We start from the raw sequence: 17,447 nt of genomic DNA, 5'->3' as shown, positions 1-17,447 counted from the left end.
CTCAGTTCCTTGGGATTAATTTGGCTGGAATGTTGTAAATTTCACGTCAGCCTCACTTGGTCGTAGTTGTGCAAATTCACTTTGGAATTCATTTTGACAACTCATAGGCAGTCTTCTTGATGCTGTTCACAGGGACCTAAATATCAAACATAAGAAAATAGGCTCTTTCTAAGTCCTACAATTTTAAGAAGATGAGAGAATCATATATCATTATGTTCTGAGGAAAGTCAATGAAGAAATAAATATATAAATAAATGTAATTTGATTATTTTCAAGTCAGTAGGCTTGAAATAATCTCGACACGTATTGTCGGTGTGGCTCTTTTTAGTCTGAAATGAAACTGGATTGATTTTATTCCTCAAACTTTGAAAAGAGACTCTGAAGTAAAGTATAATATATTTTAATTATACTGTATTTCTTTTAGGATACTTTCAAGCTGAAAGTAATAGAAAACCAAATGTATTATTTCATTTAACAAAAAGTCCAAAGAGAAGTGGGCTCTAGTAATTGCTGGTGTCATTTCAGAGATTTGGTCAGTAATTTACTCTGTCTCTCTAGCTGATATGCCATCCTGAGTGCATCAGCATTTCCCTTAGATTGGACTGCCTTATGGTGATGCATCAGCTCTTCCAGGTTTAGGCATGACAGTAAGAAAAAGCAAAGGGAACCCATTTTCTTATGTCTCCTTAGAAGTGAGGAAACCTTTTTAGAAATAACTTGACCAATTCCTATCATATCTCCTTGGCCAGAATATGGACCCACACCCCATTTTTAAAACATGTCACTGTTAATGGAAAGAAGACTCACGTTAACCTAGTGTTAATGGCCTAGTGTGTCTCCACGTGTAATATCTTGATGCATAACCTAGGGATCTTGTTAAAGTGCAGATGTTGATACAGTATATCTAAAGTGATCTCTTGACTCTGCATTTGTAACAGTCTGCCAGTTGTTGCTGATACTACTGGTCTGTAGACCACATGGCAAGGTGTTTGGTTAATAGCCTGGCTGGTTGAAATCGATATTGGAGAATCAACCATTTTTACCACTGTATTCCACTAGGAATGGAACTTCTCAAATGAACACTGCATGCACTGTGCATGATGAAGCTTACTTAGTATAGTAGAGGAGAGGAGTGATAACATTGAGGATTACGGTGACTTGCCCAGGGTTACTTGGTAAGTGACAAGTTTTATCCAGCAACTTGTATTGGAGACAAAATAAATACAGAAGCCTGAGATGGATTGGGGGGTGGGGTGGGAAGCAGGGAAAAAAAGTAGTGCTAGGTTATAATCCCTCAGATCACATATTTGTGTGATTCATTTTTTCAGTACTTCTCAGAGGTGGGTATACATTTGCAACGGAGAAATCATATGTAAAAACTCAAAGCAGAATTAAGAGCCTATAACTGAAAAACATAACAAAGGCAGAGAATTATATGCAAACGTTGCTTCATAAGAGAGAAATTTACCATTACTTCTTACATCATCCTTCACTGGCACTGCCTAGTCTGATAAATTGATGGTGTGTAATCAGGTAAAGACCTATTATTTTGGATTTTAAAAAGAAAATTTATTATTTTTGACTTCTAGAATTTACATGTTTTAAATTGTTACCTTTAGCTCTGATGAATCATTGGAAGCCAAGTAAAGAAAGCAATGTCTAATATAGATTGTATTAGCCCATTGGAACGATGCCTTGATTAAACCTCAATACCAAATAATCAATTTGTTGGATAGGAACTGTAACCAAAATGAACATAACAGCTTTGGTTTAGTTTAAGAGAAAGTCTGCTGGATTTTAGGTCATCAAACCTAGTTTTGAATTTTAGTCCTGCTAACAGGCTGTGCATCACATTTCTAATCTTTCTGAACTTTAATTGGATATGACTGTATCACAAAAGTTCATAAGAGAGAGAAGCCACAGAACCAGTAACAGCTAACATAATATAAGGTTCATGGAGGTGCTTATTAAATGATTATTGAAGATAAACCTGAATATTATGACTGTTAATTTTGTTTATTTATTTCAAGAAATAAATATCACATGTCTTTTGTACTCATTAATTATATAATATACATTCTATATAATCATATGTATTTATAGTTATATTAGTATATTAATACACACACATAAGCATCATGTAATATATCAGCTTGGTGATATCTTGACTGGATGAGCTTAACTATACCCCTCAGCCTCTCTGAGTTGTGGTATAATTACTTCTGAAATAGCTTGGTGTCAGTGATCTCTTGGTGTCTTTGAAATTCAATATTTTTGTAACCTCCCTTTATTATTAATTTGGATTGATGATTAATATGTATTTTATTATAACTTATAAAAGCCTAAGGAGGATTTATGTGACTCTTGTCTCTAAAATGTTCAGTGAATTTAATTCATTTTAACAGAGTACTTGAGCCACCCACTAAAGATAATATATATTAAATATTATGGAGGAAAAAATATATATAAATGAGACATGAAACCCTACCTTCAGAGTGATTTCAGTATACAAACAGATGAAAAGACATTTATAAATATATCATAGTAGAAAAGATTTAAGATAGAAAAGCCAGTTAATAAGTTTTTATAATCTTTTATAGAGTTTTTGAGGCAGTATCCATGACCCTGTCAGCAGGAGTAGAAAGGAAAGAGTATATATGAGCTGATGGAATGTGAACTTGAGGCAGAGGGGAAGGAGCTAGATACCATAGATCAGGTCACTGTGGAAATCAAGTAGGAATGTCTGCAAGTTTTTAATCTCCATTTTTGGATAACACAGACATTTTTCATAAGAACAAATGACCGATTTCTGCAAATGTCAGTAGTTTTAGAATACTTGATAAGATAGTGCAAATTCAATATTGGCAATGCATAAACAATAGAAAGTTGAAAGAATATGGAGCCCTTTCAGGCTAGGGAATGTCTCTTTGAAATGGCTCCTGTAAAGATAAGGGTCACAAAATGAGGTCTCACTGCCAATGTAGAGGATTGAAGGAGTGAGAGACTGAATTGCACGGGCCGTTGTGATTCAAGAGGAAACTATCACAGCACAGGAACTTGGATGTTGTAAGGTGGTAAAGGAGGCTGTTGGGTATCACTGAGGCCAAAGTGAGTTTGAGGATCAATGGCAATATTCACAGGACAGGGTTAGGGAGGATAATTTGGTCTGTGAATATTCCCAGTAATGGGAATGATATGTGGGCATGCTGGGAATTCCAAAAGTTGAGAGGTGATTGAGTGGGAAAGTGGAAGAGTTGTCTTCAAGTTAGGAACCAGGAAAATGGTAGCTGTCCCTGAAAGAGGGTGTAAGGTACCATAAAATGTACCCTCCTTTGAGATAGTAGTGTTGTGAGAGGAATGCCAATTAAGGTGAAAAGATGGAATAATGATTATTGAGAAGGAAATATTAAGGATACTCAGAATCTCTTCACAAGAGAAGGATTTTGAAAGGCATAGTGTGAAAAGACTTGAGTGGGTGTGGACATGTGCAAGAGAATTTAGAAGTCAGTACAGGCAGTGGGAATTGGCTAGTCGTGCAGAAGAACTGAGAAATACACATGGCAGGGAGCAAGGAGACAGTTTGAGAACACACCTGGAAAGATAAGCTAGAGGAAGCCCAGATGAGGTTGTATAACAAAAGTAAGGAGCAGGGAGTCATGGTGGGCCTTCCAATTAGGAAGATTGTATGGAAATGATGTGCTAATTGAAAAAAAAAACGCAGTCTGAGGTTTGCATGTATAATGATTTTTTTTTGGTTTGTGTGGTTTGTAGGGAAAGAGTTTTGGCTGATTTTATGGATGTGTATTTTTGGATATAAGCTGCTTTTTCAGTTCCTTATTATCCAAGGGAATGAGTGGGTGATCTTGCTGCAAAAATCATGAAATAGGTTGGTAAACAGAGAAAAATTAACAAAAGCAATGAATAAAAAGTAGCAAAATCCTGATTTGGATTTGATGTCCTTAGGTATTTTTGTATGCATATACAGAAACATATATGTATTTACTACATAATATGCATAGACATGATTTAAGATATGGAGAAAGGTATTTAAAGATACAATGTATTTAGGATTTAGAAAATTATTATTATTATTATTATTATTATTATTATTATTATTATTATTTTGAGATGGAGTCTCGCTCTATTGCCCAGGCTGGAGTGCAGTTGCATGATCTCGGCTCACTGCAAACTCCGCCTCCTGCGTTCATGCCATTCTCCTGCTTCAGCCTCCCAAGTAGCTGGGACTACAGGCACCTGCCACCGCGCCCAGCTAATTTTTTGTATTTTTAGTAGAGACGGGGTTTCACCATGTTACCCAGGATGGTCTCGATCTCCTGACCTCGTGACCCACCTGCCTTGCCCTCCCAAAGTGCTGGGATTACAGGTGTGAGCCACCGGCCTGGCCAGGATTTAGAAAATTATTAAAGCAATAGAGTATCCTCTTTATTATTTATTCTAAAAATATAAATAATTTCAAATGTACAAAAAATCATAGAAAACAATAAAATAGCCATTAATGTACCACCACCCTAATTTAATAGAAGTTACCAGTTTATATTATTGTCTCATGTCATCTTATTCTTAAGGAATTTTTAAATTAACATTTAAACATGCATACATGTAGTACTAATCAGTGGAATGCTGGAACCAATGAGTGCCAGGAATTTGTTAAGTTTTCAGGAACTTTGAATGATATCACACTGATAAACTGAAGTTGCTATAGTGGAGTATTTACACCGCAGAAATGGACAAATACTACAAGATGGCGTTTTATGTTTCTTGTTGGAGAACTAACAGTTCCAAATTTTACCAATACATTGCTGGTTTTTCTTTGCCTAGTTTAACTGTCCCATCGTATTTTACTGAATGAATAAAATTCAGTTTATTTATTTGCTACTCAGGAATATTTGGACATTTTCCATATTTCACAATAACAGATAATTTAGAGTTCAACATCTTGTGCATATCTCCTTGATCCCATATACACTGGTGGTTCAAATGTGGAAACCTAGAAGTAGAATTGCCGGGTCCTGAGGTTTATGCATCCTCAACTTTACTAGATAGTAACAAATCATTTTCTAAAGTCACTCTAGCAGTTTACACTTCCAACAGGATTGTTATCATTTTTGTTTCCCATATATAGCCCTATGAAATGATATTTCAAGTAGTATGAAAGATACCAGGGGTAGTTAGAATTTCACCAACAAGAAGTGAGGTCGTGGATCATGACCAATTCTTTCTCAGGGTTGTGGGTTTTCTTTGTCCTTTTTGCTGTCTTTGACATATGGAAGTTTTAAAATTTAGATTGGCAATCTCATTTCCTGGTTGTTAGACGTATACATTTTCTCTTTTTGATACCCTGTTCACTTGATTATCTTTTTTCTAATTGCATATAGAAGATCTTTACGTATTCTGGCTATTTATTCCTTGATGGGTATTTCCTTGACAAATAACTTATCACTATTTGTGACTGCTTTTTTTTTCCCCTTTATATGTGATGTATTTGAACATACAGAAGTTATAAATTTTTTATAGTTGAATTTTTTCAGTCATTTCCTATTAGTTTATGCTTATTACTCTTGTCTGGGAAATGCTGATATCATAAATGTGGCTTCCAATATTCCATTTTGAAATTTGACAGGTATGCTTTTAAAGTTGAGGCTCTTTTGACTAATTCTCTAAAATGTATAAATTGGCTGTCATTAATGCCAAAGAGAGAGTTGTTTGCAAAGAGTACAGATTTTGGTTTGACTCTAAATTATTCATCATTAGTTTATTATCATTCTGTGGCCAGCACATGCTACACATTTGGAATACAGAGATGCACAGGCAATGCTCTTACTCTTCTGTTGGGGACAAACATACCACAGCACAGGCAGTACAGCATAAGGGCTAAAAGAAGCTTGTATATATTACTCTGAGAGCATGGGGGCAATGAATCATTTGCCTTGGACCCATTAACTGTCCTGTTAATTCATTTACTCTGGCGTAGTAGCAATTTATGGAGAACTGAGATTACTACCATAGTGTCTCAGCCCTACACCTTTTAGAGCAGGGGTCCCCAACCCCTGGGCTGCAAACTGGTACTGGTCTGTGGCCTGTCAAGAATAGGGCCACACAGCAGGAGGTGAGCAGTGGGTGAGCAAGCATTGCCACCTGAGTTCTGCCTCCTATCAGATCAGCTGTGGCATTAGATTCTCATAGGAGCGCGAACTCTACTGTGAACTGTGAATGCAAGGGATCTAGGCTGTGAGCGCCTTGTGAGAATCTAATGCCTGATGATTTGAGGTGGAACAGTTTCATCCCAAAATAATCCCCTCACTGTTCCGTAGAAAAATTGTCTTCCAGGAAACTGGTCCCTTGTGCCAAAAAGGTTAAGGACCACTGCTTTTGAGGATACCAGTATTTACTTACATCCTTTTCCTGATTGAATGACAATGGAAAAAATTTGTGGATCTTTTGCAACAAGAATAATTTATCACAGATATTGCTTGCTAAGATGTTTTATAGATTTATGAAAAGGGTAAGAACCTGTTTTTAAAGATTGGTTTCTGTTTGCAGAGACGAAATGGAGAAGATATACCAGTAGCCCAGACTAAGAACATCAATCATAGAAGGTTTGCCGCTTCCTTCAGATTGCAAGAAGTGACAAAAACTGACCAGGATTTGTATCGCTGTGTAACTCAGTCAGAACGAGGTTCTGGTGTGTCCAATTTTGCTCAACTTATTGTGAGAGGTAAGGTAAAATTGTTTTCACTTCACAAAATTGCATGACTTTATTAGAACAAAAGCAACTCCGTAGATATTTTGATTGATTTTTAAACTATAGTGTTTCTGATGTCAAGTCACTATAAAAATATATCATTATACAATTTCCCAGAATGTGTGAAGGTGAAATTAAGACTGTAGTTTGTAAAGTTTTTGAAGTTTCTAGTAAGTGTTTGCCGTTGAAAGAAAGCTATTTTATAATGCTCTAAGTGGACTAAATATATCAAATACCTTACTCCACATTGTCATCACCTCGTTTGTATTTTGACTTTAGATCTGGTTCTTCCCGTTTAAAACAGTTCTGCGGATACTACTTTTCTTTGAAGCATTGTGGCAATGAAGTCAAGGTCCAAGTTTCTATTTCCATGTAGTCCTACAAATTTTACTGATATCAAAACCCAATGGTGAATCTTCACTGATGCATATCTCTTATAGAAGCTTAGAAAGTTAGAACTACCAAACGGTCCTCACTAATATTCTTGGATACTAAAGTTACTAGAAGAATGTCAGGGATTATGACATATCAGTACATATTTGTAGTGAATACTGGAAAAATACAAGTGCAAAACACATATTATATTCATTTAAGATGTATAGAGTCCCTCTTATATTGTAAGCACTGTTCTAGGTTGTAGATATTAGAGATACAATTGTAAATGTAATACAATGTCCCTACCCACATGGAGCATCATATTGAGTTATGTTAGGCAGACTATATAGACAGGTGTTAAAAACGTAGTATCAAGTCATGGTATGTGCTATGAAGGAAAAATAGACACAAAACGGTGGAAGTTGATGTTTTAGTTAAGATGTTCTGGATAGCCACTCTGAGAAGGTAACAACTGAGCTGAAAGCTTAAAAATAAAAATAGAGACTTCAGCCGTATGAAAATATAGAGGTAAAGCAGCTCCGTTGAGTAGGATATCAAGCATCAATCAATATTGACACAAATGAAAATAATCGTAACCTGTTTAAGTCTCTTCAAGGAGAAGTGTGAGAGACTTTAGCAAAATTATCTAAACTGGGGCTGAGACTGTAAACGTATAATGGAAGGCATTTGCAAGTGAGTTTTCTTTGAGTGAGGATCTGAAGGTTGAGAGAAAGTTGCCCAAGTAGGCGTATGGATGTAGGGTCAGGGGCAAGAGAAAGAAACACCAGCAAGCAGAGAACACAGCACATGCCGAGGCCTACGGGCTGGAAGGAGAATATGAGATATGTCCATATTTTATAATGCTTGGCGTCAAATATCTTTACATATATTATTCAATATTGTCTTGTTTTTAATACTTTAACCTTTGATATTTTTAACGAAAAGAAATTTGAAATTCAGACTTTATGATAATTTACCCAGAGCAAATTAAACCTAATGATTGACAGCCAGAATAGAACCCATTGTTTCTTGATTCTTAATGGTGAGCTCATTCTTTTCCACTACAGTTTTCCCTCGCATTACCATTATTGGATGGTGCTGTCAACCTCTTGTAAACTTTAGTCTTGGAAGACTCTATGGCTCATTTTTTAAAAAAAACTTTATAGATTAAATATGACTATTTTCAGTGTAACTTCTCTGATGTCTCTATAGTCAGCTCATATTACCTGCACAAGTTCATGAGATCACAGTTTCAATTAAGAAAATATGATAGTATTTGACTTCCGTATTTAGGCAGAGAAACGGTTTATCACATGTTCATGCATGCATCTTTGTTAAGTCCCATTCCAGCATCTCTCTCACCTGAGCCTAATTTTGAAAGCCTGAAGGTGTCCTTGGGTAATATTCAGGGTGATTAATATGCTATGGATACAGGAATGTAGGTGTGCTATTGAATTATCACGCTCACTGGATCTTCTTTATCATATATGCATTCACAATTTGCAACCAGTGAAGGAGATGATATCTTAATAGTGTACCTAGAATGCTTTTGAATAACAGTGATGTATAATACATAGTTATGTATGTTCTATATGGTTATCTATACATTTTTTCCCAGAAAAGTCACTCTTGATGTATTTCTCAAAAGACTTTAGAAGACCTGTTGATGCTTTTATCCAGGTGCTCCCTTTACATGTCTAGTTCCTTCTTTCGTGCGAACATTTTCTGCCCGTTTATTTTAAAAGAGAATCATTTTGTCATTACTAGATCTCTTTTGTTTCTCTTAATTGATAAGTAGATTTTATTATTTTATCAAAGCCTAGTTTTCCTTACCTGGAGACAACTACATTACAAGGCTGTTCCAGCAGTATTACTTGTTACATTAATAATTATTTCAATAAAATTTATAAGAAAGAGGATCCTTAAATTTCATTGAAAAATTTGACCTTTTTTTTTTGAGACAGAATCTCGCTCTGTCACCCAGGCTGCAATGCGGTGGCACGATCTCGGCTTACTGCCCCCTCTGCCTCCCGGGTTCAAGAGATTCTCGTGCCTCAACCTCCCAAGTAGCTGAGACTACAGGTGTGTGCCACCACACCCAGCTAACTTTTGTATTTTTAGTAGAGAGGGGGTTTCTCCATGTTGGCCAGACTGGTCTTGAACTCCTGACTTGGTGATCCATCCGTCTCAGCCTCCCAAAGTGCTGGGATTACAGGCATGAGCCACCACTCCCGGCCTTATTTTTCCTTTTTTTAAAGAAAGTCCTGCCATAAGTTTTGTGATTTTTATGTTGGAAAGGTTGAGTTGAAAGATGATGGCATTTTGAATTTGTTATCCAGAGTCTGCTATCATTTTAGAAATATATTTTGATAGTTTTGGCAATTTTATTTTTCTTTCAACACATTTTAGGTTGTTCTATATTTAATACTTACAGGTGATACTTTGCTTGCAGTTTTATTTGAAAACCAATACAGAGGAATAAGTTTTTTTGTTTGTAGAGATAACCACCAAATAAATATTACTAACCAAAAACATACTCTCGAGGGTCAGCTGTCCTGGTGTTGAAACAGTGCTGAGAATTAACTGTGCTGACAGGTCCTGTCTCTCACTGGCACTTTTAAAGCTGACATCCTGTTACATGGATACAAAAGATGGTAATTTTAAAGGAAATTTTTGGGGCAGTGATATGAATAGTCTTTAATAAGAGCTGGCATGGTATTGCCTGTTGTCAAAGATGACCCAAGGGTAAGAGTTTATTAGTGCATTTTCTCCTAAACTGAAAGTGACAGGGCATGCTTAAGGCTTTTTTGTTGCTGTTTGTTACAAATGAAAATTTCACTGCAAAATTTTCATGCTGAAGAGTATTGATCTATGTTTTCCCACAGCCAGACGAATAAAAAAAAGTACGGAGAAACAGAATTTACTTTGCTATGACTTTAGAATTGCTTCCTGATCATTTTGAATAATGATAATGTATTCAGCTTATGGAGACCAATCTTTATTGACTAAGAAGTTTTTATAGAGATGAGATGAAGAGCAGATACTTTTGCTCAGTGTTTTACAAAATTGAAGTGTAAAAAATTTGAAATACAAGTTGAAGTAGTGTTTATAAGCTTCAAACTGAAAGCACCAAGCTTCAAACTGAAAAGCACCAACTTTGTAATCTAATTATGCTACAGATTATTTTGCCATTCCTCACCTCAGCTGTGATCTCCTCAGTCTGTTTCCGTCTGTCTAAACCGAAGACCCACTTACATCTTGAACCAGCTGACGAGAGTAAACTTCTATAAAATTCTCTGATTCCTACACCTCGCACTCAATTTCTATTCCAAATTGTTATATTTTTATATCTATCGTTTTTACCTGTGAAACTACAATTACATTTTAAGTACTTCAGTTTGAAAGCACAGTTTTTGGTTTGTCATTGTTAATGGCTTGAGTTTTAAATTTTAGTGTCAATTACTAGTCATTATCAAAATGCTCCGGACACAAAAGTATTTAGTTAATATTTTAGTCTGTTCCTAATGAATAATAGTGACCTCTAGCTATAAATGGGGGTTAGTATCAATCACTTTACCTAACTTTACTCAGGGTAGTTACCCAACCTTATTCAGAGTTGTTGTTTAACATCATAAGAAATTCAGACAGATGTCATTACTTTCTGTTGTAAGACAATATAAACTAGCTTATACATAAGAATATTTACTAACTTTTGTGACTGGGTAGTACAGGATAGGCTTCAGGATTTGTTGATCAAGTCATTAAAGATCCACGTTCTTTCCAATTCTTCACTTTGTAGTCTATGATTTTGGCTTCTATCCTAAGCCAGGCCCACCTCCTAGTCTTAGGAGAGAAATATGACTACATGCTTCCTTGGTCTTATCCAGTTAGGGATAAAGAGGGCAGTACCTACCACAACTATCAAAATAATAATAATAATAATGCATCACTGGTTATTGGATAAACAACTAGTATGTCCAGTAGAGAGCTTTTGTACAGAGGACTCCAGAGCATAAACAGTGTTACTCAGGGTTAGTTCTTTATTTTATTCAGATAAGATAGTAACTGAGGAAATAATGTCAAGAGAAGGTACAACTTAATCTTGAAGGACATACAGAGTTTGGAATATGGTACTATTGGAGAAGGGTGTTACCATACTAAGTCAAGTAACAGTATGAGTCATAGGTAATCAGTAGGATCATAGCTTATTTGGTCAATGGTGAACTGTTCATGGAATCACTTGCTTTATGTCAGTTATTTACTATGCATATGAAGAAGGAAAGCATTCAAAACCTATTAGAGCTTTTCAGATTTTGCTTTTACTATAATTGTAGTTTATGTCCTATCAGAGCCTGTCTTGTTCATCTTTGTTTGCTTCAGCACCTAGAACAATATTTACATGAAGAAATTCAGTACTTTTCTCAAAATCAACAAATAAAATTGTTTAGCTGAAACCAGAGGAGTGGGACTGACCCTGGCATATGTAGGGGATGAGCGATGAACCACATATTTCTTCTCACCTACAGATGGAGTCAAGTTTGCTGGCATAAAGGAAGTGATGATGACAATTGTAGTGTCTAAACCAGACTCTTTCCTTTCTCAAGTGGACTATTAAGGGTGACTTTTCAGTTTAGTGTAAATATTTTTCACTTGAAAAATAATATTGATTTGACCAGTATTCTATTCCGGTACTCTAATCTTTTTGTACATAAAATTAAATCTGAATTTTTTTGGTGTTTTTATATAGGAAGCAAGGTCATTTGGGAAATGGAAAATATTTTATGAGTACTTTTGCTAGTTGGTGACTAAAGGCCATGGAATTTCTAGCTTGAGACCTTTAGCAAGCTGTTTAATACCATGCAGTATTGATTTTTAACTAGTTTTCCTAGCACAGCTTTCAGGCTCATGAATTCATATAAAGATCCTTTTTCTTAATGGTGACTTGAGATCCCTTTTCTTCTCTTGTGAAAACTGGTCATCTTGACAGGAAGTTTGGAATTATCTTGGAGAATGTAATTTAAACAGCTATGTTTTCTAAAAACTGAAATATAATGAACATTTCAGAACACACTGAATCACATACTAATTTTACCCCCCAAAACCCCTAAATATTTAAAAAAGCCCGTGCAGCCAGTGGATACCAAATGTGTCAAATTTGGAGGAGTCTCCAAATCTCTCATATTTAAAAATTTTACTTTGCTCCCCTTGAGTATGATAAAAGAAACATTTGGAGTCTCCTCTCATTCATATTACCTACTTGTAATTCAGGTGATTTCGTGTTCAAGATGTCTGGTACATATTTAAATTCTAAATGAGCAAAAGAGTGCTAGATGTTCTTATTTCAGATAGTATATTGTGGTACAACCAGAAACTGGATACTCATTTGAATTGTTCATATAGTCCATTAAACATACATTTTCAAAGCTGAAAAGCATAAAAAAAAGATAGTATCTATGTTTATTTAAGAGTAGTAGAAAAATTATGGCTTTTAAATCTAATATGAATATTGACTGGGACTTCATATAATTACTGAAACTCTACTTGATCCACTTCTGTACACCATTATGCCAAATACTTTTTTCTATTAATTTTCTCCTTTTCTGAGTTTCCTTATAGCTACTCCATAAGGATGGTAAAGTGCAGCAGTTGTTTTTGTCAGAGTGATTTTTTTCATTTTATTTATTTTCTTTCAGTTTGTTTTTAAAATAAAAATGCGATGAGAGTTCTTTCCCTAAAGGTTTCTCAGTTTATTTTCCTAGGCAATTCATGGGTTGAGTGGGTAGGGTACTGGTCACTGCTCTTTGGAGTAAATATTGGGGGTTTGCTTTTGATGAAGCTTTCATCTTAAGAATTTGAAAAGGATCAAAGAGGAAGCAGAATCATTTGCATAGTTAATAATTATTTCTGCTGAACTCAAGGGAATTTTATTTCAGATTGTTGACGGTAGGCCTGTACATGTTTTTTAAGTTTCAATTCTCTTCTCTGGGAGTTTGTGATAAATGTAATTTGGACCCATTTCTGTCTACCAAGGGACTCCTATCTACTACATGGCCTGAGTGTCTTCGTAGTTTATATTCCCCTATCTGTTAATCATTTTTCTTTCTCTTACCCCAAACCAAAAATAAAGCAACAGTGTCCATTTGAACTAAGATTTTTTAGTCTTTCTGGGTTTATTTGCAACTTCATTGAAAAATCAGCTAGCAGCCTTTATTGAGTTCTTAATGAGGTAATAGGCAAGTGCATATTATGATGTTAAGTATTCAATAAAGACAAATGCCAAAGAAATCGCATACATAGTCTCAGTGCTTAAGAATCTCATAATTTAATTCTATAGGAAATGTAGAATTATTGAGTGTCATGGCACAGAATTTTAACTTAGGTTTTGATTTTAAACTCTATAAGAATAAAAAGTGTTTCCTAACAAATAAAAAATAGTCTACCTGTTTTCTAACTGCAATGAAATAGCAACTATTTCACTGAAACCCCTTATTAAGCACTAATTTGGCTTAAAAAAGTTACACTGGGGGAGTCTTATAGAATGTTAATTGAACAGAAGCTCTATAGTTGACAAATTGGAATCAATCAGTGAGGGCAGGGAGATAAATCAGAGTGTTTAGTGGTATAATGAGTAAGGATGGCAATAGAAGTGTTGTAGTGTGAGATTACTTCATTAGTTTAAGTTCTTGAGTCTCTCCCACTCTCCCCTCCACTTCATCTTCAAGAGAGTCATTAATAGCAGGGTTCTCTACCAGTATATGACTTACAGGTGAGTTTTTGTGTTTAGCTTTGCAGTTAGCATAAATTATTTGCCACTTAAGCAGTGCATCTTTTAAAAAGCTAGCTAATATACATTCTGCTGACCAGTAAAGCATGATCAGGAACGTGACTGTTACTAAGAGTACAAACATGGAAATATATAGAAAACAAAAAAAATGCATAAAATGTTATGTGGAAGCCTTGCAAATAAAGCAAATAATAATATGTAATTATTTATTAATGTGTCGATCAAAACCGGCTTGTTCAAAGTTTACGATAGTACCACAGAAATTGCTTGCTTTCCCATTTGGGTTAAGATAAATGATGTTTTCCCTCTTTCTAGGAAATAATCTGACAAGAATTAAAACCAAGTATAAGGTCAATACAAATGAATACAGATAAATAATACTTTGTCACTCCTCAGCATGGATTGTGTTTAGTTCATGATTATTAATTTTTAGAAAAAAAAGGAAATATTGTAACATTTCAGTATTAAAAGTGAGAATTTGGGGACAGAGAGCTGGACAGAAATTAAATAATACGGCAGAAAATATGGCGGCTTTCCTCAAATATAAATATACAACCATCTCTTCTTGTACAGGCTTTACTTTAGCTCTGATATTTGTTTTTAGAGAAATTATGGCCTATAGATGTGTTCTCATCTCTTACAAGCTATATAAATACAGTGACTTTTACACTTTAGGATATAATTTATCCTAGTTATAGGCATATAACTTTCTTTTGCTCCCCAGTTTCTGTTTTCCGAGCCCTAAATTGAGAAAATATTTTGTTGTTTTTCTTTGTTGTTGCTTGATTTGGAGTCATAGATTTAGCTATGATGACACAGAATTTGTCCTTGTATTAACAAAACAACAAATGGGTAATTACTTGTACCTTTGTTAGGAAGAAATTTTACCCATTGGTTATTTACATATTGCTGATTGCCCCTGGATTTTCATTAGTCTTTTTTACACATATGGAGGTACCATGGCTACTCTCATGTTGCCATGCTACCTCCTCCAGCAGCTACCCTTCACATTAAGGAGGAGGGGGAAATCACAGTCCTTTCCTGTTCTAAGTGGCCTTAAATGAAATATCCCCTGGCTGCCACTCCAAATTTGTTCTTTATCACTCACCTCCTTCCTTGATCCACAGCAGGCAAAGCCAGCTCTTCCGAGTATACTTCTGTCTCTGGGCATTACACTTCCTGCTCTTTCCACCTTCGTGTGTTTTTTCTTGAATAGATGCATGCTTTTACATTCTTATTCCTTTCAGCTTTCTTCTCATTCCCCACCCCGTCCCCTCCCCAAAAAGAGCTAAAGGCCAAATGGCAATTATTTTCTAGTACAGAAGAGAATTCATTGATTTTGTTTTACCATTTTTTTTTTTCTCCAGAGTTATTTAGGTCAAAGTTTTTGAAAGATCTTTATGTAATGACTACTATCGTTAAGTATATGCAGAACAAGACAATGGTCTCAAAGATTTTTGTGCTGTTGGAAATGCAGTGAATAGAAATCTGTATGCCTGAAATTTGTTTGTAATATTTATATAGAAAGATTCCTTTATTCATATTTTATTGCACAGCCTTTGAGTGCCCAGCACTTTTCTTTATTCTCACTGCCATCACTTGTCTCTGTCACCATCTTCTGTTTCATGTACTTCTATAAAAAACCTCCTTATTGATCTCCCTCCATGAGCCCTTACCTTCTCCAAGGCAGTCTTCACACAGAAGCCAGAGTGACTGTATGACACAGTAAGTCAGACCGTATGCTCCCCCTGGCACCAGCAGCTTCCTGTTCATGCGCTATAAATTCCAGCTGCCTCATCACAGCTCCAAGGCCCTGCTTGCTCCTAGGCTTTTAGCTGTTCTCACCCCCTTCAGTCCTTCATAAGACTCTCCTTTGCTCACCAAACTCTAGCAACACTGGTTTTCTTTCACTTGCTTGAACATACCATGATCTCTCGTGCCTTAGGGTCTTGGCTTTTTCTAATTGCCCTGCTCCTTCAAAATATAACTGCATTCATAACATCTGTCTCCTCCATGAGACTGATGTACTTAGGGACCCTTTCCTTTTGCTCGCTCATGACTGGATCTCTGTAGCCAATACCATGATCAAAGTCTAGCAGATCTCATCAAATATTGTCAAAAAAACAAAAATAGTGAGATATAAAGTGCCATATGAATGACATGAATTTAATGTGTAGAATGAGGAGGGCAGCCTCGTGGCTGCCTTTCAATGGTCAGGGGATGTGCTGAGGAGGATGAGAAGTTCCATCGGATTCTTGATGGGTGGGTAGCATTTGGATAGTGGAAGATAAGTAAAGGGCATCCTGGGCACAGGGACTGGCACTGGAAAGCATGTTCTTGTGGACTATCAGTAAATATTGACTGTAACACAGTGTTTTCCACTGAAAACATCTGAGATGATCCTGAAATTGTACTTTGAGTCCTTACTGTGGAACAATTTGAGTGCCAGACTAAGAAATATAAAGGCGTTGTGTTATTTAATTTGGGAACATTTAGGAGTTTTGAAGTAGGTTACTTACATGTTATCTGTCTCAGAAAACCAGGATAGCAGATGATGTGGAAAACGGTGCGTTTTTAGGGAGTAAGTTAAGGGGGCTCTTACAATTTTGAAAACTTGAGATGATAAGTGGTAAGTGTTCCTGGCGGGGGGTGGTGGTTATGGTAGAAAGAAGAGTCAAGGATGACAGATTAGGCAGCAATGTTGTTAAAGCATTGTGGAATGACAGGAGGAGGAGGAGTCAAAGGAGACTTCTAGATTTTTGTTTGGGATATTGGATAAAATGTGGTATTATGGTCAGAGATTTGGAAGCCTTATGGAAGAACTCATTTGAGAGCATAGATGATAAGTTTAATTGTAAACTTTCGAATCGGGGTGCTAGGAACATATCCAGTTTTAAAATCTTTAGGAATGTGGGTAAGCCTTAAACTAATCATAGGACATTAAGTAAAGACTCAATACATGATGAATTGAACAATAGGTGCTTAGTGCATAGAAATTGTTTGTATTTCCTAAGCTTCTATTTCATATCCTTTAGCCTATATTATTGGAATTTTTCATGTTGTTAAACTTTGGATGAAAGCAGAGGTTTTTAACTAAATGGAAAATTTAGAAAGAGAAACCGGGCAGTTAAATATGATGTTTTTTTTATTGTTGACATTATCTGCATATAAAAACACATGTAAGATATATCATGTGTAAATATTTCCCCCACTGCTTCATGTAGATTCCTGACTGTATTTGTGGTTGTCGGTTAAGTGGAAATCTTTTTCCTCTTCTTTGTAAAACTTTTTACTTCATAGAAATAAAGCAAACTCTCTACAGGCTTCTCTACTTTCTCTTCAGAATTTTATTGCTCCTGATAATAATGCTCCTAGACCTTTTTCCTACATCAATGTTTTAAAGAGTTGGGGAGAGGGAATTTTTTTTTTTTTTGAGGGGGTAGGACTTTTGGCTAACAGCATTTCTCATTCTCAAAGAATGTCATTCACTGTAGTGGGTGGTTTGAAAATATTTACTTAAGGGTA

The 17,447-nt window shown here is 35.7% G+C and overlaps 1 protein-coding gene across 11 annotated transcripts in view; it reads left to right on the top strand.

Moving 5' to 3' along the window:
• PTPRK (protein tyrosine phosphatase receptor type K) overlaps positions 1-17,447 on the top strand; it is a 560,116-nt gene that overhangs the window by 295,774 nt on the left and 246,895 nt on the right. For all 11 annotated transcript variants that reach the window (XM_055263595.2, XM_063621231.1, XM_055263606.2 and 8 more), the window contains exon 6: positions 6,562-6,736. In XM_055263595.2, coding sequence (XP_055119570.1) covers positions 6,562-6,736 — 175 coding nt within the window. The remainder of the gene's footprint in view (positions 1-6,561; positions 6,737-17,447) is intronic.

This window comes from Symphalangus syndactylus, chromosome 2 (assembly GCF_028878055.3).
Source record: "Symphalangus syndactylus isolate Jambi chromosome 2, NHGRI_mSymSyn1-v2.1_pri, whole genome shotgun sequence".
NCBI lineage: Eukaryota > Metazoa > Chordata > Mammalia > Primates > Hylobatidae > Symphalangus > Symphalangus syndactylus.
This window is presented reverse-complemented; position numbering and strand designations above follow the sequence as displayed.